General features: G+C 42.8%; 1 protein-coding gene across 1 annotated transcript; it reads right to left on the minus strand.

The window, feature by feature from the left end:
* Nucleotides 1-12248: 12248 nt before the first annotated feature.
* On the minus strand, nt 12249-25267 carry LOC132400453 (calcium homeostasis modulator protein 6-like). The gene is made up of 2 exons (XM_059981434.1): nt 24660-25267; nt 12249-15581 (listed from the first exon to the last, which is right to left on the minus strand). Exons 1-2 carry the CDS (start codon nt 25197-25199, stop codon nt 15156-15158), a joined length of 966 nt encoding a protein of 321 aa, XP_059837417.1. The 5' UTR covers nt 25200-25267; the 3' UTR covers nt 12249-15155.
* Nucleotides 25268-25509: the final 242 nt, after the last annotated feature.

Raw genomic sequence — 25509 nt, forward strand, 5'->3', positions numbered from 1 at the left:
AGCTGTGCCTAGCCACACACGTGTATAACAGTGGGCTAAGCACACACCCCTGGGGTGTGCCAGTGTTGATTGTCAGTGAGGAGGATTATGTTATCACCAATCCACACAGATTGTGGTCTTCCAATTAGGAAGTCAAAGATCCAATTGTAGAGGGAAGTAAAGAGGCCCAGGTTGTGCAACTTCTCAATCAGGATTGTGTTAAATGCGGATGGTATTAAATGCGGAGTATAGACAAAGAACAGTATTCTGACATAGATGTTTGTGTTGTCCAGGTGGTCTAAAGCCGTGTGGGGAGACATTGAGATTGTGTCTGCCATTAACCTATTGTGGCTATAGGCAAACTGCAATAGGTCCAGATCCTTGCTGAGGCAAGAGTTCAGTCTAGTCATATAACATATAACCATATAACAATCACAGCACGGAAACAGGCCATCTCAGCCCTCCTAGTCCGTGCTGAACTCTTAATCTCACCTAGTCCCACCTACCCGTACTCAGCCCATAACCCTCCACTCCTTTCCTGTCCATATACCTATCCAATTTTACCTTAAATGACAACTGAACTGGCCTCTACTACTTCTACAGGAAGCTCATTCCAGACAGCTATCACTCTCTGAGTAAAGAAATACCCCATCGTGTTTCCCTTAAACTTCTGCCCCCTAACTCTCAAATCATGTCTTGTTTGAATCTCCCCTACTCTCAATGGAAACAGCCTATTCACGTCAACTCTATCTGTCCCTCTCAAAATTTTAAAAAAATCGATGAAATCCCCCCTCAACCTTCTACGCTCCAATGAATAGAGACCTAACTTGTTCAACCTTTCTCTGTAACTTAAGTGCTGAAACCCAGGTAACATCCTAGTAAATCGTCTCTGCACTCTCTCTAATTTATTGATACCTTTCCTATAATTTGGTGACCAATCTCTCAAAGAATTTCATCACTGTAGATGTGAGTGCTAATAGGCAATGGCCATTAAGGCAAGCCCACATTATTCTTTTTAGGCACTGGTATAATGGTTGCTTTTTTGAGCAAGTGTGAACTTCCGTCCGTAGCAATGAGAGGTTGAAAATGTCCACCAGTTGGTTGGCACAGGTTTTCAGAGCCTTACCAGGTACTCCATCAGGACCTTCCGCCTTGCGAGGGTTCACTCGCTTAAAAGACAGCCTAACATTGGCTTCTGAGACAGAGATCACAGGGTCATCGGGTGAAGCAGGGATCTTCACAGCTGTAGTTGTGTTCTCACTTTCAAAATGGGCATAGAAGGTGTTGAGTTCATCTGGTAATGAAGCATCGGTGCCGTTCATGCTATTGGGTTTCACTTTGTAGGAAGTAATGTCTTGCAAACCCTGCCAGAGTTGCTGTGCATCTGATATCACCTCCAACCTTGTTCAAAATTGTCTCTTCACCCTTGAAATAGCCCTCTGCAAATCCTACCTGGTTTTCTGGTACAGGCCTGGGTCGCCAGACTTGAATGCCACAGATCTAGACTTCAGCAGACCACGTATCTCCTGGTTCATCCACGGCTTTTGGTTTGGGAATGTACAGTAAGTCTTTGCAGGCACACACTCATCCACACAGGTTTTAATGAAGTTGGTAACAACTGCAGCATTCTCATCCAGGTCGAAGATGAATCCCTGAATACAGTCCAGTCCTCTGATTCAAAGCAGTCCTGTGGGTGCTCCTGTGCTTCCCTTGTCCATACCTTCTTGGTCCTCACTGCTGGTGCTGCAGTCTTCAGTCTCTGCCTATACTCAGGGAGTAGAAGTACAGCCAGGTGATCAGACTTCCTGAAGTGAGGGTGTGGAATAGCACGGTAGGCGTTCTTGATGGTGGTGTAGCAATGGTCCAGTGTGTTGCTTCCTCTGATATTGCAAGTCATCTGTTGTTAGTAATTACTTAGTGATTTTTTCAGACTGGCCTGGTTAAAATCTCCCAAAACGATGGTGAAGGCATTAGGGTGCTCTGTTTCGTGCATGTTGATCCCATTGCTCAGATCATCTAAAGCCTGCTTGACATTGGCCTGAGGTGGAATGTAAACTGCTACCAAAATGACCCCAGAGAACTCCTGTGGTAGGTAAAAACAATGGCACTTTAGTGCTGGATATTCCAGGTCTGGTGAGCAGAATTGGGACGGCACTGATATATTTGTGCACCAAGAAGAGTTGATCACGAGGCATACTCCTCCACCACTGCTTTTGAGAGACCCGATAGATCTATCCTGGCGGTGTATCGTAAACCCGTCGATCTGGATTGAAGCATCGGCATAGAAAGGGTTAACCAGGATGCCATGAAACAGAGGACACACGCGGTCCTAATGTCCCTCTGATTCAATACCCTGGCTCTGAGATCATCGATTTTATTCACCGGAGACTGCACGGTCGCCAGCAAGATAGTCGGTATAGGGAGTTGCAAACCCTGTTTCCTTAAACGCACTTGTATCCCCAATTTACACCCGTGCTTCCTCCGAGGTATCCTCCATGGGCGCTTCCGACCACAATCGGTGTTGTTTCATAGAAACATAGAAAATAGGTGCAGGAGTAGGCCATTTGGCCCTTCGAGCCTGCACCTCCATTCAGTATGATCATGGCTGATCATCCAACTCAGAACCCTGTACCTGCTTTCTCTCCATATCCTCTGATCCCTTTAGCCACAATGGCCATATCTAACTCCCTCTTAAATATAGCCAATGAACTGGCCTCAACTGCTTCCTGTGGCAGAGAATTCCACAGATTCACCACTCTCTGTGTGAAGAAGTTTTTCCTCATCTCGGTCCTAAAAGGCTTCCCCTTTATCCTTAAACTGTGACTTCTCGTTCTGGACTTACCCAACATCGGGAACAATCTTTCTGCATCTAGCCTGTCCAATCCCTTTAGAATTTTATACGTTTCAATAAGATCCCCCCTCAATCTTCTAAATTCCAGCGAGTATAAGCCTAGTTGATCCAGTCTTTCTTCATATGAAAGTCCTGCCATCCCAGGAATCAATCTGGTGAACCTTCTTTGTACTTTCTCTATGGCAAGAATGTCTTTCCTCAGATTAGGGGACCAAAACTGCACACAATACTCTAGGTGTGGTCTCACCAAGTCCTTGTACAACTGCAGTAGAATCTCCTGCTCCTGTACTCGAATCCTCTTGTTATGAATGCCAACATACCATTTGCCTTTTTCACCAGCTGCTGTAACTGCATGCCCACCTTCAATGACTGGTGTACAATGACACCCAGGTCTCGTTGCACCTCCCCTTTTCCTGATCGGCCACCGTTCAGATAATAATCTGTTTTCCTGTTCTTGCCACCTCACATTTATCCACATTAAATTGCATCTACCTTGAATTTGCCCACTCACCTAACCTATCCAAGTCACCCTGCATCCTCTTAGCATCCTCCTCACAGCTAACACCGCTGCCCAGCTTCGTGTCATCCGCAAACTTGGAGATGCTACATTTAATTCCCATAGTTTCCATAGGTTTTAAGCAGTGAAAGTTCGTTTAAATGCATTAAGACATCTTTGTTGACTGTATTGACCTTGGAAGCAGTTGTGCTTTTCAGCTGTATCAGGATGAAATGGAAATATTTAATCATATCCATTGAAAATACTGCTTCTACTCACGTTGTGCCTATTTTCCTCTACCCCTGTACCAGGCAGTGTATTCCAGGCATCAACAACTCCCTACCCCTCATATCCCCCTTGAACCCACTCCCTCTCAATTTCACTTTGATCACACTGTCTTACGTAACCTCAGCATAATAACTGAACACCTGTGCTCAATACCTTGATTTATAAAGCCAATGTGCAAGAACTCTCTTTACGACCCTATCTACCTGTAGTGCCACTTGTAAGGAATTATTTACCTGCACTTCCAGATCTCTCTGTTCTACAACACTCCACAGAGCCCTGAATATTTTACCCTGGTTTGTCCTCCCAAAGTGCAATATCTTACACTTGATTATATTCAATTACTCTGTTATTTTTCAGCCCAATTTTCCAGCTACTCCAGATCCCGCTGCAAGTTTTAATACATTTAGGAGCAACATAGACATGAGAGCTGTGTGTCTGCTCTACCATTCCATTGTGGCTGATTTATTGTCCCCCTCAATGCCATTCTCCTGTCTTTAAATATATCTAATGATTTGGCCTGCACAATGAATTCCAGAGATTCTCTGCCCTTTGGCTACATAAATTCCTCCTCTCTCTGTTCTAAAGAGCCATCCTTGTACTCTGAGGCTGTACCCTCTAGCCCTAGGCTTCCCCACTATCCTCTCTATGTTCATTCTATCTAAGCGTTTCAATATTTGATAGTTTCGATTAGATCACCCCTCATTCTTCTAAATGCCAGTGAGTACAAGCCCAGAGCCACCAAACTCTCTTCATACATTAACCCTCTCATTCCTGAGATTATTATAACCGTATTATAACAATTACATCACAGAAACAGGCCATCTCGGCCCTTCTAGTCCATGCCGAACGCTTACTCTCATCTAATCCCACTGACCAGCACTCAGCCCATAACCCTCCATTCCTTTCCCTGTCCATATACCTATCCAATTTTGCTTTAAATGACAATACTGAACCTGCCTCTACCACTTCTACCGGAAGCTCGTTCCACACAGTTATCACTCTCTGAGTAAAGAAATTCCCCCTCATGTTACCCTTAAACTTTTGCCCCCTAAGTCTGAACTCATGTCCTCTTGTTTGAATCTCCCCTACTCTCAATGGGAAAAGCATATCCACGTCAACACTATCTATCCCCCTCATAATTTTAAATATCTTTATCAAATCCCCCTTCAACTTTCTACGCTGCAAAAAATAAAGACCTAACTTGTTCAATCTTTCCCTGTAACTTAGGTGATGAAAACCAGGTAACACTCTAGTAAATCTTCTCTGTACTCTCTGTATTTTGTTGACATCTTTCCTATAATTCTTGACTAATCTATTGGAGTTTTTCAAGGATGTAACCAGGAAGTTAGACAAGGGAGATCCAGTGGATGTAGTGTACCTCGATTTTCAGAAGGCATTTGATAAGGTCCCACATAGGAGATTGGTGGGTAAAATCAGAGCTCATGGCATTGGGGGGAAGATATTGACATGGATAGAAAACTGGTTGGCAGATAGAAAGCAAAGGGTAGCGGTGAATGGGTGTTTCTCGGAATGGCAGGTGGTGACTAGTGGGGTGCCACAGGGCTCGGTATTGGGACCACAGCTGTTTACAATTTACATCAACGATTTAGATGAAGGCATTGAGAATAACATCAGCAAGTAAGCTGGATGGCAGTGTGACATGTGATGAGAATGTTAGGAGAATTCAAGGTGACTTGGATAAGCTGAGTGAGTGGGCAGATACTTGGCAGATGACGTTTAATGTGAATAAGTGTGAGGTTATCCACTTTAGGAGTAAGAACAGGAAGGCAGATTATTATCTGAATGGTGTAGAGTTAGGTAAGGGAGAAATACAAAGAGATCTCGGGGCCCTTGTTCATCAGTCACCGAAGGTGAATGAGCAAGTGCAGCAGGCAGTGAAGAAGGCTAATGGAATGTTGGCCTTTATTACAAAGGGAATTGAGTACAAGAGCAAGGAAATCCTTTTGCATTTGTACAGGGCCCTGGTGAGACCACACCTGGAGTATTGTGTACAGTTTTGGTCTCCAGGGTTAAAGAAGGACATCCTGGCTGTAGAGGAAGTGCAGCGTAGATTCACAAGGTTAATTCCTGGGATGTCTGGACTGTCTTACGCAGAGATGTTAGAGAGACTGGGCTTGTACACGCTGGAATTAAGGAGATTGAGAGGGGATCTGCTTGCAACATATAAGATTATTAAGGGATTGGACAAGATAGAGGCAGGAAATATGTTCCAGATGCTGGGACAGTCCAGTACCAGAGAGCATGGTTTGAGAATAAGGGGTAGGTCATTTAGGACAGAGTTAAGGAAAAACTTCTTCTCCCAGAGAGTTGTGGGGGTGTGGAATGCACTGCCTCGGAAGGCAGTGGAGGCCAATTCTCTGGATGCTTTCAAGAAGGAGCTAGATAGGTACCTTATGGATAGGGGAATCAAGGGATATGGGGACAAGGCAGGAACCGGGTATTGATAGTAGATGATCAGCCATCATCTCAGAATGGTGGTGCAGGCTCGAAGGGTCGAATGGTCTACTTTTGCACCTTTGTCTATCGTCTATTGTCTAATTCGGTGACCAGAACTGTACACAATGCTCCAAATTCGGCCTTACCAATGCCTTGTACAATTTTAACATTACATCCCAACTCCTATACTCAATGCTCTGATTTATAAAGGCCAACATACCAAAAGCTTTCTTCATCACCCTATCCACATGAGATTCCACCTTCAGGGAACTATGCACCATTATTTCTAGATCACTCTGTTTTACTGCATTCTTCAATGTCCTACTTTTTACCATGTATGTCCTTTTTGGATTATTCCTACCAAAATGTAGCACCTCACACATCAGCATTAAACTCCATCTGCCATTAGTCAGCCCACTCTTCTAACTGGCCTAAATCTCTCTGCAAGCTTTGAAAACCTTCATTATCCACAGCGCCACCTACCTTAGTATCACCTGCATACTTACTAATCCAATTTACCCCCCCATCATCCAGATCATTCATGTATATTCCAAATAACATTGAACCCAGTACAGATCCCTAAAGCACACCACTAGTCATCGACCTCCAACCTGACAAACAGTTATCTGCCACTACTCTCTGGCATCTGCTATCCAGCCACTGTTGAATCTATTTTACAACTTCAATATTAATTTCTAACATTTGAACCTTCCTAACTAACCGTCCGTGCGGAACCTTGTCAAAGGCCTTACTGAAGTCCATACAGACAACATCCACTGCTTTACCCTCATCAACTTTCCTCGTAACCTCTTCAAAAAATTCAGTAGGAGTTGTCAAACATGACTTTCCATGCACAAATCCATGTTGACTGTTCCTAATCAGCCCCTGTCTATCCAGATAATTATATATACCATCTCTAAGAATACTTTCCATTAATTTACCCACCATTGACGTCAAACTGACAGGCCTATAATTGCAAGGTTTACTCTTAGAACCCTATTTAAACAATGGAACCACATGAGCAATACGCCAATCCTCCAGCACCACCCCCGTTTCTAATGACATTTGAAATATTTCTGTCAGAGCTCCTGCTATTTCTACACTAACCTCCCTCAAGGTCCTAGGGAATATCCTGTCAGGATCTGGAGATTTATCCACTTTTATATTCCTTAAAAGCTCCAGTACTTCCTCCTCTTTAATCATCATAGTTTCCATAACTTCCCTACTTGTTTCCCTTACCTTACACAATTCAATATCCTCCTTAGTGAATACCGAAGAAAAGAAATTATTCAAAATCTCCCCCATCTCTTTCGGCTCCACACATAGCTGTCCACTCTGATTCTCTAAGGGACCAATTTTATCCTTCACTGTCCTTTTGCTATTAATATAACTGTAGAAACCCTTTGGATTTACTTTCACCTTACTTGCCAAAGCAACCTCGTATCTTCTTTTAGCTTTTCTAATTTCTTTCTTAAGATTCTTCTTACATTCTTTATATTCCTCGAGCACCTCACTTACTCCATACTGCCTATATTTATTGTAAATCTCTCTCTTTTTCTGAACCAAGTTTCCAATATCCCTCGAAAACCATGGCTCCCTCAAACTTTTAACCTTTCCTTTCAACTTAACAGGAACATAAAGATTCTGTTCCCTCAAAATTTTACCTTTAAATGACCGCCATTTCTCCATTACATCCTTCCCATAAAACAAATTTTCCCAATCCACTCCTTCTAAATCCTTTCACATCGCCTCAAAGTTAACCTTTCTCCAATCAAAAATCTCAACCCTGGATCCAGTCCTATCCTTGTCCATAATTATATCGAAACTAACGGCATTGTGATCACTGCACCGGAAGTGTTCCCCAACACGTACCTTCGTCACCTGACCTATCTCATCCCCTAACAGAAGATCCAACACTGCCCCTTCTCTAGTTGGTACCTCTATGTATTGTTGCAAAAAACTATCCTGCACCCATTTTACAAACTCCAAACCATCCATCTCTTTTACAGTATGAGCTTCCCAGTCTATGTGTGGAAAATTAAAATATCCCACAATCACAACCCTGTGCTTACTACAAATATCTGCTATCTCCTTGTAAATTTGCTCCTCCAATTCTCGCTCCCCATTAGGTGGTCTATAATATACCCCTATAAGTGTTACTACACCTTTCCATTCCTCAATTCCACCCAAATAGCCTCCCGAGACGAGCCCGCTAATCTATCCTGCCAGAACACTGCTGTGATATTTTCTCTGACAAGCAACACAACACCTCCCCCTCTTGTCCCTCTGATTCTGTCACACCTGAAGCAAGGAATCCAGGAATATTTTGTTGCCAATCACACCCCTCCTGCAACTATGTTTTACTAATAGCTACAACATCATATTTCCAGGTATCAATCCATGCTCTAAGCTCATCCACCTTTCTTACAATGCTCCTAGCATTAAAATAAATGCATTTAAGAAACTCTCCACCTCTTCCTCTCTGTTTATCTCTAACAGTACAAAGAACTTTACCATCTTTTTCTTCCTTCTCCCATACATCTGTTCCTACACCCTGGTTCCCCTCCCCCCTCATATCTAGTTTAAATCCACTGGAGCCTCTCTAGCAAACCTACCTGCAAGAATATTTGTCCCCCTCCAGTTCAGATGTAAACCGTCCCACCGGAACAGGTCCCACCTTCTCTGGAAAACTGCCCAATTATCTATAAATCTGAAGCCCTCCATCCAGCACCATGTCTTCAGCCATGTGTTGATCTGCACTATCTTACTATTTCTAAACCCACGTGGCACTGGTAGCAATCCTGAGATTGCTATCCTGGAGGTCCTGTCCTTTAACTTGGCACCTAGCTCCCTAAACTCACCTTTCAGGACCTCCTCACTCTTCCTACCCACGTCATTGGTCCCTACATGGACCACAAAATCCGGCTGCTCACCCTCCCTCTTGAGAATACTGAGAACTCGATCCGAGATATCGCAGACCCTGGCACCAGGGAGGCAACAGACCATCCGGGATTCTCAATCTCTTCCACAGAACCTCCTATCTGTCCCTCTAACTATCAAATTCACTATCACTACTGCTCTCCTCTTTTCCCTCCTTCCCTTCTAAGCTGAGGGTCCATTCTCGGTGCCAGAGACGCAACCACTGCAATTTGTCCCTGGTAGGTCATCCCCACCAACAGTATCCAAAACGGTATACTTATTGTTGATGGGAACGGCCACAGGGGTGCTCTGCTCTTCCTGTCGATTCCCCTTCCTTCTCCTGACAGTCACCCAACTACCTGTCTCCTGACTCCTAGGGGTGACTATCACCCTGAAACTCCTGTCTATTTCTGCCTCTGCCTCCCGAATGATCCGAAGTTCATCCAGCTCCAGCTCCAGTTCCCTAACACGGTTTGTCAGGAGCTGCAGCTGGATGCACCTTTCACAGGTGTAGTCATCAGGGACAGCTGTGCTCGCCCTGACTTCCCACATACTGCAAGCGGAGCACTCAACTGCCCTAACTGCTGCCTCCATTACCTACTCCTAATCTAATTAGATTAATTAAAGGAGATTACCCAGCCTTACCTCACCTGGAGAGAAGCTCGTACTCAGCCTCTGCTCGCTTTTTAAATTCTCCCACTGCCTCATGGGCTGACTTTCACGCGCTTGTGCAGTCGTGCCCCGATCAAACCTCACCTCTGCCTGTTCTTGCCGAAGCCTGATTGAGCCAAAGCTGACCCACTCTGCCTCAGTCCACTCCAATGATGGCTGCTACGACGACGGCCACTGTATATTCTTGCGTATCTTCTCGGGTCTCCTGAAGGATTTGGTGAACTGTATTCTCGAGACTGTCGAGCTGTGATTGCCTTTGCTGGAGTGGACTTCAGGCCAGATTGAAAAGCAAACTAATATTTAGCCAATTTAAGCACCAAACCAGATTAAAAAGGTCAAGGTATCAAGGCCAAGGGCAGAGGTCAATTTGGGCAGCATCAGGCCAAAGGTACAGCAGCTGGTTGATGCTGCCTCCCCTGTCCAGCATTTTGTGTGTGTTACTCTGCATTTCCAGCATCTGCAGAATCTCTTGTGTTTAGACCTTGAAAGCATTGTGTAGACTCAATCATTTCCTTTTGGTGACTGATTTGCGAATTGTATCCGATTCACATTGCTACCATCAGGAAGGAGCTACAGGAGCCAGAAGGCACACACTCAACAATTCAGGAACAAATTCTTCCCCTCTCCCATCTGATCTCTGAATGGACGTTGAACCCAGGAACACGACCTCACTACTTTTTTATTTCTATCTTTGCACTGCTTATTTCATTTAACTTATATATCTACTTCCTGTAGATCACACATTTTCCCTCTATTATTAAATATTGCAATGTATTGCTGCCGCAAAACAACAAATTTCATCGTGATGATATACTGGTGATACTAAACCTGATTCTGAACATGTAATATTCTTCTGCAGCTTAACAGTTGGGGTTAATTAGATTCCTCCTTCTACGACATGGTCAAATAATTAAATAGAAAGCAAACTTTGCCAGTTCATATCTATTTGTTGATATCATCAGTTTCCCAAGATACAAATAGGCTCATAAATACAAGTTCACAGGGATACATAATAAACAGTCAATGATCAAATAATTTTTGCATAACTTTTATTTATTTACTTAAAACACTATGAGTGAACATTGTCAGTAAAAAGTAACAAAAATAACTGAAGTTCATGTAAAATTAAATGCTTTGTCTTTGCATTCCTGTATAGTGCTTGTAAATGAGGATAGAGCAACTTGATAAACACATGCAGCCAAGCACAATAACTTCTCTCAATAAACATTTGAATTTCCTCATTCACATATGTCACACATTAATAAATCAAATAATTATATTTTTAAATAAACTTTGATTATGCTTTATGCTTCTGTGTCAAAATCATTTTTACATTGTTTTCTGATAGAATAACATTACCATTTAGGGCAGTGGGATGAAAACCAACGATATTATCATTGACATTAGAATGATTAGGTATCTGGTAGCATTGCAACTGCAAACGCCCACACAGTTACATTGGTACTGCTTCTTCAGTTTTACCAGACATGCACTGGGAACTCTCTGCTCTCAGTAAACTTGGAGGAACAGAGTAAATGCTGCCGTGAGGAAATTCTCATCCACTACTCCCTGCTTAGTGCTTTTAACTGAAAAACTACTTTGCATTATAAATATATAGATTTCAAAGGTTCACTTAATATCAGATAACGTATACAGTATATAACTTGGAATTTTTCTTCCTCACAGATTTCTCTGTCTTTTCCACTATAAGACCATTAGACCATAAGATACAGGAGCAGAAGTAGGCCATTCGGCCCATCAAGTCTGCTCTATCACTCAATCATGGGCTGATCCAATTCTTCCAGTCATCCTCACTCCCCTGCCTTCACTCCATACTATTTGATGCCCTGGCTAATCAAGAATCTATCTATCTCTGCCTTAAATGTGCCCAATGACTTGGCCTCCACAGCCATTCATGGCAAAAATTCCACAGATTTACCACCCTCTGACTAAAGTAATTTCTCTGCATCTCTGTTCGAAATGGACGTCCTTCAATCCTGAAGTCGTGCCTTCTTGTTCTAGAATCCCCTACCATGGGAAATAACTTTGCCATATCTAATCTGTTCAGGCCTTTTAACATTCGGAATATTTCTATGATATTCTCCCATCCTTCTCCTGAACTCCAGGGAATACAGCCCAAGAGCTGCCAGACGTTCTTCATACGGTAACCCTTTCACTCCTGGAATCATTCTTGTGAATCTTCTCTGAACACTCTCCAACGTCAGTGTATCCATTCTAAAATAAAGAGCCCAAAACTGCACACAATACTCCAAGTGTGTATAGTTTATGGACATATAATCAATCTGTATATATAAGCTATCTTATTTATTTATATTTATTGTGTTTTTCTTTATATTATGTTCTTTATCTTATTGTGTTTTATTTTGTTCTGCATTGGATCCAGAGCAACAACTATTTTGTTCTCCATTACACTTGAGTACTGGAAATGACATTAAACAATCTTACTAATGATAGCAGCTATGTTGACATCTTGAAAATAATGTTTATACTTGAAATTATAAATAATTTAACACCATAATCAGTAAAAATATTGCTGTAGTTTTCACTCAGTAAATCTATGATAAAATAAAATTTAATTCAGTTTCAAATTTAATAGAATACAATACTAAATGGTGCAATGTATTGTGTATTTAATATTTAAATAATGTTTGAGTAATCTTTGTGAATATATATATATATAGGTTGATTAAACATCATGTTCATTTAAATAATTCATTACAGGTTGTAGGTATAAATACATGAAAGGCATATGCCACCACACTACCACTTGGTAATGTGCGCCTTGCTTAGAGTATGACCCACATTTCAGACTCTCATGTCTTCCCCTGAATTGTTTAATCTTTTGAAGTTAATCAAACATAACACAAGGAAATCTTGTTCAGTGAAAAGTGTTAAGTACATTTAGGTTCCCGTTATCCTTGGAGAAAATCTACTATTTCAAATGTTTTTCTCCAAGGTTAAAATTCTTTTAGGTGGTGTCCTGCTGCTTTGGGTTTCATCTTTTTTAAACATTTGGGCTAAGATATCTTTGGTCCTTAGTGATGGCAATTTGCCTCCATTGAAATGCATTTTTTTGTGCAGCCTTCCAACTGCAAACAGAATGTTGAAATTTAAAGGATCTCCAATTGCAGAATTTCAATGTGAAAAGAAATCTTGTCCGGTGAGAAGTGTTAAGTAAACTTAGGTCACCTTTATCACAGAGTCATAGAAACCTACAGCTCAGAGGCAGGGTCTTTGGCCCAGCTAGTCTGTGTCAAACACTTAAACTGCCTGCTCCCATCAATCTGCATCTGGACCATAGCTCTCTATACCCCTACTATCCGTGTACCTATCCAAACTTCTCTTTATCCTTGAAGAAAAACCCCAAGGGTAAAATTCAGTTAGGTGGTATCCCGGCTCATTTGGTTTTCAACTTTTTCAAACATTTGGGCTAAGATATTTTTGGACCTTAGTGACAGTAATTTGACTCCATCGAAATATCTTTTTGTGCAGCCCTACCTGGTATGGCCAAATGCAAGCTGAATGTTGAAATATAAAGGAGCTCCAATTATGGAATCGGCCCTTTCAAGCATTTTTCTCAAGTAATATTTATTTAGGCGATGCCTTGGCAGGTTTTGAGTTTTGTCAATGGTAATGTGCAGAGCTATAATGGAGAGGTGATCATTTTAAAGCAAAAACACTCTTTCATTGGGCTGGGTAATTCTGATCACCAGTGGCCTTGATTCACAATGGGTCTCTTATATTTTAAGGAAATGGCCTTTTGTAAACAGCAGAAATTTAAACTTCAGTCATTATATCTTTAAGAACAACCTGGCTAGGAATGGATTCACAACTGAATATATCACTTAGTTTCTCCATTGGGGTCCTTGTGCAGGATTCCCTAAAGGGTAATTTGCTGGTTGAGTCGGTGGTAAGGAAAGCAAGTGCAATGTTAGCATTCATTTTGAGAGGAGTAGAAAGTAAAAACAAGGACGTAATGCTTAGGTGTCGTAAGGCATTGGTCAGTCGGCTTGGAATATCGTGAGCAGTTTCGGGCCCCTTATCTAAGAAAGAGAAGGCAGCAATAGCAAACTACTTTGGTAGAAAAATTTTTCAAGAACAGTCATGGTCATGGGACCATGATCGCCCACGTCATACAACACAGCACGTAACGATGATGTGCTAGCATTGGAGAGTGTCCAGAGGAATTTTAGCAGACTGATACTGAGAAGGAAAGGGTTAATGTATAAAGAGCGCTTGATGGCTCTGGGCCTGTACTCACTGGAGTTTAGAAGAATGAGGGGGATCTCTTTGAAACCTATCAAATATTAAAAGAGATAGAATGGTCTCAGAGAGAATGTTTTCTATAATGAGGAAGTCCAGGAACAGAGGGTACAATCTCAGAATAGGATGCCCCTTTAAAACTGAGATGAGGAGGAATTTCTTTAGACAGAGGGTGGTTAATTTGTAGAATTCATTGCCACAGATGGCTGTAGAAGTCAAGTCATTGGGTAGATTTAAAGCAGAGGTTGATAGATTCTTGATTAGTCAGAGTACAAGGAGAAGGCAGGCGAAAGGGGTTGAGAGGGCTAATAAATGATGAAATGGTGAAGCTGATTCGATGGGCTGAATGGCCAAATTCTGCTCCTATGTCCTATGGGGTTTTCTGAGATATTAATTAGACTGCTGCTTCTCTCTATGATCCATGAGTCAAGATTCAGTTAATTCACTATTAACTAAATGTTGACTCATGTCCATAAAGTGCATCAGCGGCCTAATTGACATTACACATCCAGTTTTCATTTTGTCTGACTCCAACTGAAGGCCACACCAACGAACTTGCCTCCCACAGTGGAATCAGGAAACGTATTGATATTATCAATCTGCTTCAGCATGCAGTCTCAGAACATTATCTTAGTAATTTGCTCTTCAGTAATGCATCAATTAGATCTGAGGCTTGCAATCACTTTGTGAATCGCAATGCCTAAGGGAATAAAGCCCATCTTAACTTACCCTTTAATGCTCTCACCAGGACATTGAAGATGTGATTGAAGGCGGGCAGAGCTTTAGTATGCAATATTCTTATGCAGCTAAAAATTATGTAAGTACATTCAATTTTTGCTAATGATAAAAATGAAAAGCAGAAGATTACAAAAATCATATCACAAAGAGTTTGCCAAAAAAATTCATGATGTTCTCCCTCTGTGTTTTTTGAGTTGTAACCTTGCACCACAAGATTGAAGAGTCCTGCTCCTCAACTCTGGCAGCCTCAATTTAGAGCAAACCCATATCTGATGGCAAAAGTATTCCTTCATGCACGTGCTCAGTAGGAGTATCTGCACAAGGGTCCAAAAAGAATTCATGATATAAGTACCGTTACGTGTAAAATGAGAGGAAGATTTCAAAGAAATATTACTGCCTGCTTTTGTGCAGACATTTGAGGCCTCCAGTACAACTTAAATTTAGCACGGATGTTCTCAATCTGACCTACGCTCAAATATAGGAGTCAACAGAATTTTTGCTACCATCAACAAAGTCCAGCACAGCAGGTATGTCCACGTTGCCATAGGATGATGCTTTATGGACACTCTCAATCTTATTTTCTGCATGCTTATGTATCGTGCTGTAGTATTGCTCGGTTTCGCTGAAGGAATACAGCATCGAAATCTCCTGCCATGCTGCTCTGCTCGGCGTTTTGAACTCCCTCGGCGCTACGGATTCGAAGAAGCTCTTCACGTTTCTCTCAGCCATTTCTTTTGCATGTTCGGCTGACTTCTTCTCCAGCACTTCATTCTCTTTTTCTCTGTAGGTTTTCCAAAACTGGAGCTGGAGGAAGCTGACAGGAGAATAACAGCGCACAATGCAGGTAGAGGTCAAGGCAAAAACCATGGTGGCTGCAACCAGACTCCATCCAATAACCTGTAATAGAACACAGCACATAGAAGAGTACCACACAGGAACAGGCCATTTGACCCACAACGCTGTGCCAAACCCGTTAAGTTAGTCATCAGATAGCCAGCTAAACTAATCCTCTCTGCCTACACAATGTCCATATCCTTCCATCTTCCTCACATTCGTGTGCCTATCTAAACACCTCTTAACTGTCTCTGTTATACCTGCCACCATCCCAGGCATCCCACTCTCTGACATAGTTTGGTGCCAGTGGTCCTGCAGGAGTTGCCAGTCAGCATTGAACTCAATGCCTTAGGGACTCCAACTCCAGAATTTTCCCTCAGGGTTTACTCCTTGGAGCCTTCCCCATGAGTGGGCATTGCCCCAAGGCAGCGGAGGCGTGAGATCAGAATTTTTCTTCTCCCAGCTGAGCTGCCAACGGTGGCTGATGAGCCCCGTCTCGCCGAAGCAACTGGTTTTAAGGCGTCAGTAACCCGTCTCTGCCCCTTCTCTTGTCAGTAGAAATGGTTCTGCTAGGCTCAGTAGCGAAGCCACATGTGAAGTTCTAGGAGCTGGAGTTGGTTGGCAGAGGCTATTTGAGATGTATGCCAAAGGGGGCATTTAAAACCTTGTAGGAACTTGAACCCACTATCTCCCCAGCTATGACAACCTTAGTGAACCCATCATCAAAGACCTCCGCCACTAAGGCCACGACTACTGTCAGGCAGGAGGCACAGGAGCCGTAGGTTCCACACCACCAGGTTCAGGATCAGTTATTACCCTGCAACCATCAGGCTCCTGAACCAGCATGGATAACTTCACTCACCTCAACACTGACCCGATTCCACAACCTACTGAGTCACTTTCAAGGACTCTACAACTCACGTTCTCAGTATTATTTTTAATTTGCACAATTTGTCTTCTTTTACACGTTGGTCGTTTGTCAGTCTTTGTGTATGTGTAGCTTGTTTTGAATTGTATTGTCTTTTTTGCCTGTAAGAAATTGTATGTCAAGGTAGCTATATGGCAATGTTTATGTGCCTTGATAACAAAGTTATTTTGAAGTTGGAGCCCTACTCTCGGTTATTCCTCTCCATAGATACTTCCTGATCTGGTGAGTTCCTCCAGCATGTGTGTGTGTGTTGAGTGGCAGACAAAATTGTGGAAATTGTTTTCCACATTACTGTTTTTAAATAGTAATGACGTTTATATTGTATAATCTTCTGATATGCTGAGTGTGATGCATTTCACTGTCCGGTTTAACAGTAATTCTATTCAAACTACAGGCCTTTGAAAAGATTTTCCTTTGACAGTTGCAGTACTTATGAAACTACTGCAATCCAGTACCACTTTTGAATGAGTTCACATCTGGCAGATCTTCCAAATCCTGCCTAACAAAATCCTCACAGTTGTTTCAAAGTAAAGTCTTGTGCCAGCTCCTACAGTTTCCAGGAAGAAAGAATGCTTATGAAGAGACCAACAGCCAGTCACATGAATTAGGAGAACAAATGCAATTGTGGCCTCAGAGTCGTTGGTTTCTAAAATTAACACACACAAAATGCTGTAGGAAGTCAGGTCAGGTAGGATCTATGGAGTGGAACAAACAGTCAACACTAAGACCCTTCATCAGGATTTACAAGGACCTATTCTTCACCATAGATGCTGCCTGACCTCTATCATATAGCCATATACAATTACAGCACAGAAACAGGCCATCTCAGCCGTTCTAGTCCGTGCCGAACACTTACTCTCACCTAGTCCCACTGACCTGCACTCAGCCCATAACCCTCCATGCCTTTCCTGTCCATATACCTATCCAATTTTTTTTTTAATGACCAAATCAAACCTGCCTCTACCGTTTCTACTGGAAGCTCATTCCACATAGCTACCACTCTCTGAGTAAAAAAGTTCCTCCTCATGTTACCCCCAAACTTTTGCCCCTTAACTCTCAACTCATGTCCTCTTGTTTGAATCTCCCCTACTCTCAATGGAAAAAGCCTATCCACGTCAACACTATCTACCTCCTCATAGTTTTAAATACCTCTATCAAGTCCCCCCTCAACCTTTCACACTCCAAAGAATAAAGACCTAACTTGTTCAACCTATTGCTTAGCATGTCTCACTCTGGATTTCCAGCATCTGCAAAAAAAACTTGCATTTATAGTTTTTTTTAAGAAAACTGTCTGTAGCAAATTTCTACTGGTTGCATCACCATCTGGTATGAGGGTGGGGCACAGCTCAGGATAGTTGTAAACTCAGTCAGCTCCATCAGGGGCACTGGCCTCCATAGTATCCAGGACACGTTCAAGGAACGATACCTCAAAAAGATGGCATCCATTACTAAGGACCCCTTTCACCCAGAACATGCCCTCTTCTCATTGCTACCATCAGGGAGGAGGTTCTGGAGCCTGACAGCATACACTCAGTGATTCAGGAACAGCTTCCACCCCTCTGCCATCTGATTTCCGAATGGACATTGAACCCATGAACACGACTTCACTACTTATTTTTCTCTTTTTGTACTAATTATTTAGTTTACTGTTTTAATGTATATAAATAATTATATATATGCTTACTGTAATTTACAGTTTTTATCATTATGTATTGCAATGTACTGCTACAGCATAACAACATAACAAATTTCACAACATGTCAGTGATATTAAACCTGGTTCAGATTCTGGATAGATGCAATTAACAACAGGACAGGAGCAAGTTTTATTTCCTGCTCTGTGCTGTTTGTATAGACCCTTTAATCCATGACTTAAATTTCCAGATAACCAATGGTGAGCTTTTATTACAAGTGTGATCTACTTTCGCAATGAACAAGTGGCATTGTTTCTTAATATAAGCCATCATGGCAATCATGGTCTTCTTTATAAATAAAATTAGAGTGAATTTCATATGCAGATTCCCTATGTTGGATTTCATTTTTCTATTCCTGCCACAAATATTGAATATTATTAATAATTTATGTACGGTCTTGCATTGATTGGTAGGTGGGGGGGGATTGTGTATTCAGTTGTCATGGTGACAAAATGGAATTGGTTAGCAGATTCCATTGGCCAAACTTTTTAATTCCAATTCCCATCCCCGTTCTGACAATAGAGAATAGGCAATAGGTGCAGAAGTAGACCATTTGGCCCTTCGAGCCTGCACCGCCATTTTGAGATCATCTACTATCAATACCCGGTTCCTGCCTTGTCCCCATATCCCTTGATTCCCCTATCCATAAAATACCTATCTAGCTCCTTCTTGAAAGCATCCAGAGAATTGGCCTCCACTGCCTTCCAAGGCAGTGCACACCCCCACAACTCTCTGGTAGAAGAAGTTTTTCCTTAACTCTGTCCTAAATGACCTACCCCTTATTCTCAAACCATGCCCTCTGGTACTGGACTCTCCCAGCATCTGGAACATATTTCCTGCCTCTAGCTTGTCCAATCCCTTAATAATCTTATATGATGCAATCAGATCCCCTCTCAATCTCCTTAATTCCAGCGTGTACAAGCCCAGTTTCTCTAACCTCTCTGCGTAAGACAGTCTGGACATCCCAGGAATTAACCTTGTGAATCTACGCTGCACTTCCTCTACAACCAGGATGTCCTTCCTTAACCCTGTAGACCAAAACTGTACACAATACTCCAGGTGTGGTCTCACCAGGGCCCTGTACAAATGCAAAAGGATTTCTTTGCTCTTGTACTCAATTCCCTTTGTAATAAAGGCCAACATTTCAATAGCGTTCTTCACTGCCTGCTTTACTTGCTCATTCACCTTCAGTGACTGATGAACAAGGACTCCTAGATCTCTTTGTATTTCTCCCTTACCTAACTCTACACCGTTCAGATAATAATCTGCCTTCCTGTTCTTGGATAACCTCACACTTATTCACATTAAACATCATCTGCCAAGTATCTGCCTATCCAAGTCACCCTGAATTCTCCTGACATCCTCATCACATGTCACACTGCCACCCAGCACCCCACTAGTCACCACCTGCCATTCCGAGAAACACCCATTCACCGTTACCCTTTGCTTTCTATCTGCCAACCAGTTTTCTATCCATGTCAATATCTTCCCCCCAATGCCATGAGCTCTGATTTTACCCACCAATCTCCTATGTGGGACCTTATCAAATGCCTTCTGAAAATCGAGGTACACTACATCCACTGGATCTCCCTTGACTAACTTCCTGGTTACATCCTCGAAAAACTCCAATAGATTAGTCAAGCATGATTTGCCCTTGGTAAATCCATGCTGGCTCGGCCCAATCTTATCACTGCTATCTAGATATGCCACTATTTCATCTTTAATAATGGACTCTAGCATCTTCCCCACTACTGATGTTAGGCTGACAGGACCATATTTCTCTGTTTTCTCCCTCCCGCCTTTCTTAAAAAGTTGGATAACATTAGCCATTCTCCAATCCTCAGGAACTGATCCTGAATCTAAGGAACATTGGAAAATGATTACCAATGCATCCGCAATTTCCAGAGCCACCTCCTTTAGTACCCTAGGATGCAGAGCATCTAGACTTGGGGATTTGTCAGCCTTCAGTCCCATCAGTCTACTCATCACCGTTTCCTTCCTAAAGTCAATCTGTTTCATTTCCTCTGTTACCCTATGTACTTGGCCCATCCATACATCTGGGAGATTGCTTGTGTCTTCCCTAGTGAAGACAGATCTAAAGTACTTATTATATTCTTCTGCCATTTCTCTCTTTCCCATAACAATTTCACCCAATTCGTTCTTCAAGGGCCCAACATTGTTCTTAACTATCTTCTTTCTCTTCACCTACCTAAAAAAAGCTTTTGCTATCCTTCTTTATATTCCTGGCTAGCTTGCATTTGTACCTCATTTTTTCTCCCCGTATTGCCTTTTTAGTTAAGTTCTGTTGTTCCTTAAAAATTTCCCAGTCATCTGTCCTCCCACTCACCTTAGCTCTGTCATACTTCCTTTTTTTAATGCTATGCAATCTCTGACTTCCTTTGTCAACCACTGTGGCCCCTTTCCCCTCTTTGAATCCTTCCTTCTCCGGGCGATGAACTGATTTTGCACCTTGTGCATTATTCTCAAGAATACCTGCTATTGCTGTTCCACTGTCTTTTCTGCTAGGATATCCATCCAGTTAACTTTGGCCAGTTCCTCTCTCATGGCTCCATAGTCTCCTTTGTTCAACTGCAACACTGACACCTCCGATCTGCCCTTATCCTTCTCAAATTGCAGATAAAAACTTATCATATTATGGTCACTACCTCCTAATGGCTCCTTTACTTCAAGATCACTTATCAAATCCCGTTCATTACACAACACTAAATCCAGAATAGCCTTGTCCCTGGTTGGCTCTCGTACAAGCTGTTCCAAGAATGCATCCCGTAGGCACTCTACAAACTCCCTATCCTGGGGTCCAGCACCAACTTTATTCTCCCAGTTCACCTGCATGTTGAAATCCTCCATAACTACTGCGACATTACCTTTGCCACATGCCAATGTTAACTCCCTATTCAACTTACACCCAATATCCATGCTACTGTTTGGTGGCCTGTAGACAACACCCATTTGGGTCTTTTTGCCCTTACTGTTCCTCAGTTCTATCCACACAGACTCTACTTCTCCTAATCCTATGTCCCCTCTTGCAAAGGACTGAATCTCATTCCTCACCAACAGGGCCACCCCACCCCCTCTGCCTACATTTCTGTCCCTACGATAGCACGTATACCCTCGTACATTCATTTCCCAGGTCTGATCTCCCTGCAGCCATGTCTCCATTATCCCAACAACATCATAATTACCCATTCGCACCTGAGCTTCAAGATCATCCGCCTTATTTCTGACACTTCGTGCAGATATAGAATTTTTAGCCCATTTCTCCTCTCTCTGTTTAAATCGCTGCCTATTGTGCTTAACCCAGCTCCCCGAACTCCCATCGGGCTAGATGTCCCTTGAATTTTGTTGTCCTTCCTAAAGTTACTTATTCTTTCTGCACATTTAACTCCATGTTCCGTCAGACCATCCCTCTGTACATGTGTCCTCCTTATCACTTGTTCCATCTCACCTTTCTCTACTACACACTTAATATTCCAGAACCTTGCAGTCCCCACCTGTCCTTTATTCTTCATCTCGCTATCCTCTCTCACATTCTGGATCCCTGCCCCCTGCAAATTTAGTTTAAACCCCCCCCCCCATGTCATCGACATGACATGTCAATCCATACCTCCTCTTGTGCTATGATGAGGTCTCTCAAAGGGGGAGCAGCAACACCTCACACTCCATCTAGGTAGCCTCCAAACTGATGGCACAGACATTGATTTCTCCTTCTGGTAAAAAAAAAATCCCTCCCCCTCCCTTCTTCTTCTAGTCTCCACTCTGGCCTCTTTCCTCTTCTCACCTCCCCCTGGGTCCCCTCCTCCTTCCCTTTCCCCCATGGTCCACTCTCCTCACCTATCAGCTTCCTTCCTCTCCAGCCCTTTACCTTTCCCACTCACCTGGCTTCACCTATCACCTTCCAGTCATCCTCCTTCCCCTCCCTCCACCTTTTTATTCTGGCATCTTCCCCTTCCCTTCCAGTCTAGAAGCCTGAAATGTCGACTGTTTATTTATTTCCGTAGATGCTGCCTGACCTGCTGAGATTCTTCGGCATTGTGTGTGCTACTCATCCTTGTCTGTTCTGTTATCAGCCTGGGCATATTTTTTGAGCTTTATGCATGCTAAAACTTTTAACTGTAAATAAGTGAGCAAAGAAGTTGAATGTAATTCCTAAGATTGAATGCTGTTATAGCTCTCAAGTGACTGAAGTGCTAAAATAGTGCATACATAAAGAATTTGCCTCTTTAAAATTAGAATCAGAAGTAAGCAGTCTTCGATTAAGGCTCTTCCTAATCTCAAGGTAGAACATTAAAAGCACTAGCCTAATATAAACCATATAACAACTACAGCACAGAAACAGGCCATCTCAGCCCTTTTAGTCCGTGCTGAACGCTTACTCTCACCTAGTCCCACTGACCCGCACTCAGCCCATAACCCTCCGTTCCTTTCCTGTCCATATACATATCCAATTTTACTTTAAATGACAATATCGAACCTGCCTCTACCACTTCTACTGGAAGCTCATTCCACACAGCTACCACTCTCTGAGTAAAGAAATTCCCCCTCATGTTACCCTTAAACTTTTGCCCCTTAACTCTCAACTCATGTCCTCTTGTTTGTATCTCCCCTACTCTCAATGGAAAAAGCCTATCCATGGCAACTCTATCTATTCCCCTCATAATTTTAAATACCTCTATCAAGTCCCCCCTCAACCTTCTACACGCCAAAGAATAAAGACCTAACTTGTTCAACCTTTCCCTGTAACTTAGGTGCTGAAACCCAGGTAACATTCTGGTAAATCTTCTCTGTACTCTCTCTATTTTGTTGACATCTTTCCTATAATTCGGTGACCAGAACTGCACACAATACTCCAAATTCGGCCTTACCAATGCCTTGTACAATTTTAACATTACATCCCAACTCCTATACTCAATGGCAACACGAGTGAATCTGCAAATGCTGGAAATAAATAAAAGCTCAAAATGCTGGCAGAACTCAGCAAACCTGACAGCATCTATGAATGCTCTGATTTATAAAGGCCAACATATCAAAAGCTTTCTTCACCACCCTATCTACATGAGATTCCACCTTCAGGGAACTATGCACCATTATTCCTAGATCACTCTGCTCTACTGAATTCTTCAATGCCCTACCATTCACCATGTATGTCCTATTTGGATTATTCCTACCAAAATGTAGCACCTCACACTTATCAGCATTAAACTCCATCTGCCATCATTCAGCCCACTCTTCTGACTGGCCTAAATCTCTCTGCAAGCTTTGAAAGCCCACTTCATTATCCACACAGCCACCTACCTTAGTATCATCTGCATACTTGCTAATCCAATTTACCACCGCATCATCCAGATCATTAATGTATATGACAAACAACATTGGACCCAGTACCGATCCCTGAGGCACACCATTAATCACGGAGCAATTTACAATTGACCAATTAACCTACCATCCTGTAGGTATTTGGACTGTGGGAAGAAACCGGAGCACCCGGAGGAAACCCACGCAGTCACGTGGGAGAACGTACAAACTCCTTACAGACAGCGGTGGGAATTGAACCCGGGTCTTGCATTGTGCCAGCCATTATATTACTGTGGTAAACTATGTATACCTGTCTGGACCTGTCTGGACACACCCTCTGCTGACTGCTCCTGTGGCTTCTCCCACAGACCCCTGTATAAAGGCGATTGGGGCACGAGATGCAGTGCTCTGTTTTGCTACTAATAAAAGCCTACCATTCACCTCCAGTCTCCGAGAGTTATTAATGGTGCATCAGTTCCCGTGCCACCCCTTACGGCATGACAGCAGTTCAACATGAGTAGGACATTTCCATTAGAACAACTCAAACGGGGTGAACCAGAAACACGAGAGATTTTGCAGATGCCGAAATTCACATAAAGGCTGGAGGAACTCGGCAGGTCAGCCAGCATCTATGGAGAGGAATAAAGAGTCGATGTTTCAGGCTGAGGCCCTTCATGAAAATAGCTGAAGGGTCTAGCGCCCAAAACGCCGACTGTTTAAATTCCTTTTCATAGATACTGCCTGATCTGCTGAGTTATTCCCACGTTTTGCGTGAGCTACTCAAACTGTAGTCAGTGACAGGTTGAAACATGTCCCACAATTGTACACGCCCCTCGCCCCACGGCCCGCCACTTCCCCCTCCCCCATCTTCAGTGAGAGTTTTGAGAATACAAACACTTATGCTTTTCGTGTACAGTAATTGTAAAGGGATGCATGATTTCACCTGTTTAAATCTTAAACCAAATCATCCGTACAAGCGGGTAATTCAGACTGCAGAAGACAGTAGGGCTGTGGAGGCAAAGTCATTGGGTAGTTTTAAAGCAGAGGCTGACATGTTCTTGATTAATAAAGGGTGTGGAGGGGAATGGGGTTGAGCGGGGTAATAAATCAGCCGTGATAGAACGGCAGCAGATTCGATGGGTCAATTACCTTAATCCTGCTCCCACTACAGTAAAAAATAGCACCTGCTCTCGAATATATTTCTTACCTGGGAGTGTGCCCGGAGTGTATGGAGGATGTCTGCTTGGGTGGGCGGAGGCAACACTGACTGACCGCAAGGCACTCGGTAAAGATCTTGAGGACAGTTCCTGGAGTAGTTACGGCAGATATGGTCTGCGAAGTAATCACTGTAATAGCCGGACATACCACATTCATAAATCATTGCATTCAGCAGCGCGACAGAAACCCAGGTAACCGGGGCCACTAAGGCTCCCATGGTGATGAGAAAAAAGATCTTGATGCCTCTAAAGAGGATTCTTCTCGAGTATTGCTTTCTCTGACTAACGCAACAGCCCGTGCAGAGCTTCCAGGTTCTGTTGCTGATGAAGAATCCCAGCACGAATAAGACCAGGGCTGGGACCAGAAGGAAAACAAGGCTGTAGGTGAAATTCCATGAGTTACAGGGGCAGTTGAACACGACAACCGAGAACAGTTGTTCCCCTCCAGCTGTTGCTAAGGCCAGAAAGCTGTATCCCAGCGTGGCGTGCTGTCTCAGGACGAAATTCAGCAGGGCTTTAAATTTCTCCATCTTCACAGCACGCTTGGACCCAATGACTGTTGATGCAACTTCCTTTCTGCCGCTCGCCGAAACCGTCTGGAGAGCTTTTCATACATAATTTACATCAAGTCCTTGCTGGCGATAAGAGGGAAAAAAAGGTTGGGAAAATGAAACTAAATCTAATTAAAAAACTAAGCACCGCAGAATGCATCGTGCCTGCCAACACATCCTGCTTGTAACCGACTCCATATGTGGGTCTGTTTAAATATCAAAAGGCATTTCAGCTCTGGCACAGTTGCTGTTGACGTTCCTGATAAATAATGGCAATCCTGTCATGTCT

Source organism: Hypanus sabinus, chromosome 10, assembly GCF_030144855.1.
Source record: "Hypanus sabinus isolate sHypSab1 chromosome 10, sHypSab1.hap1, whole genome shotgun sequence".
NCBI classification, from domain to species: Eukaryota; Metazoa; Chordata; class Chondrichthyes; order Myliobatiformes; family Dasyatidae; genus Hypanus; species Hypanus sabinus.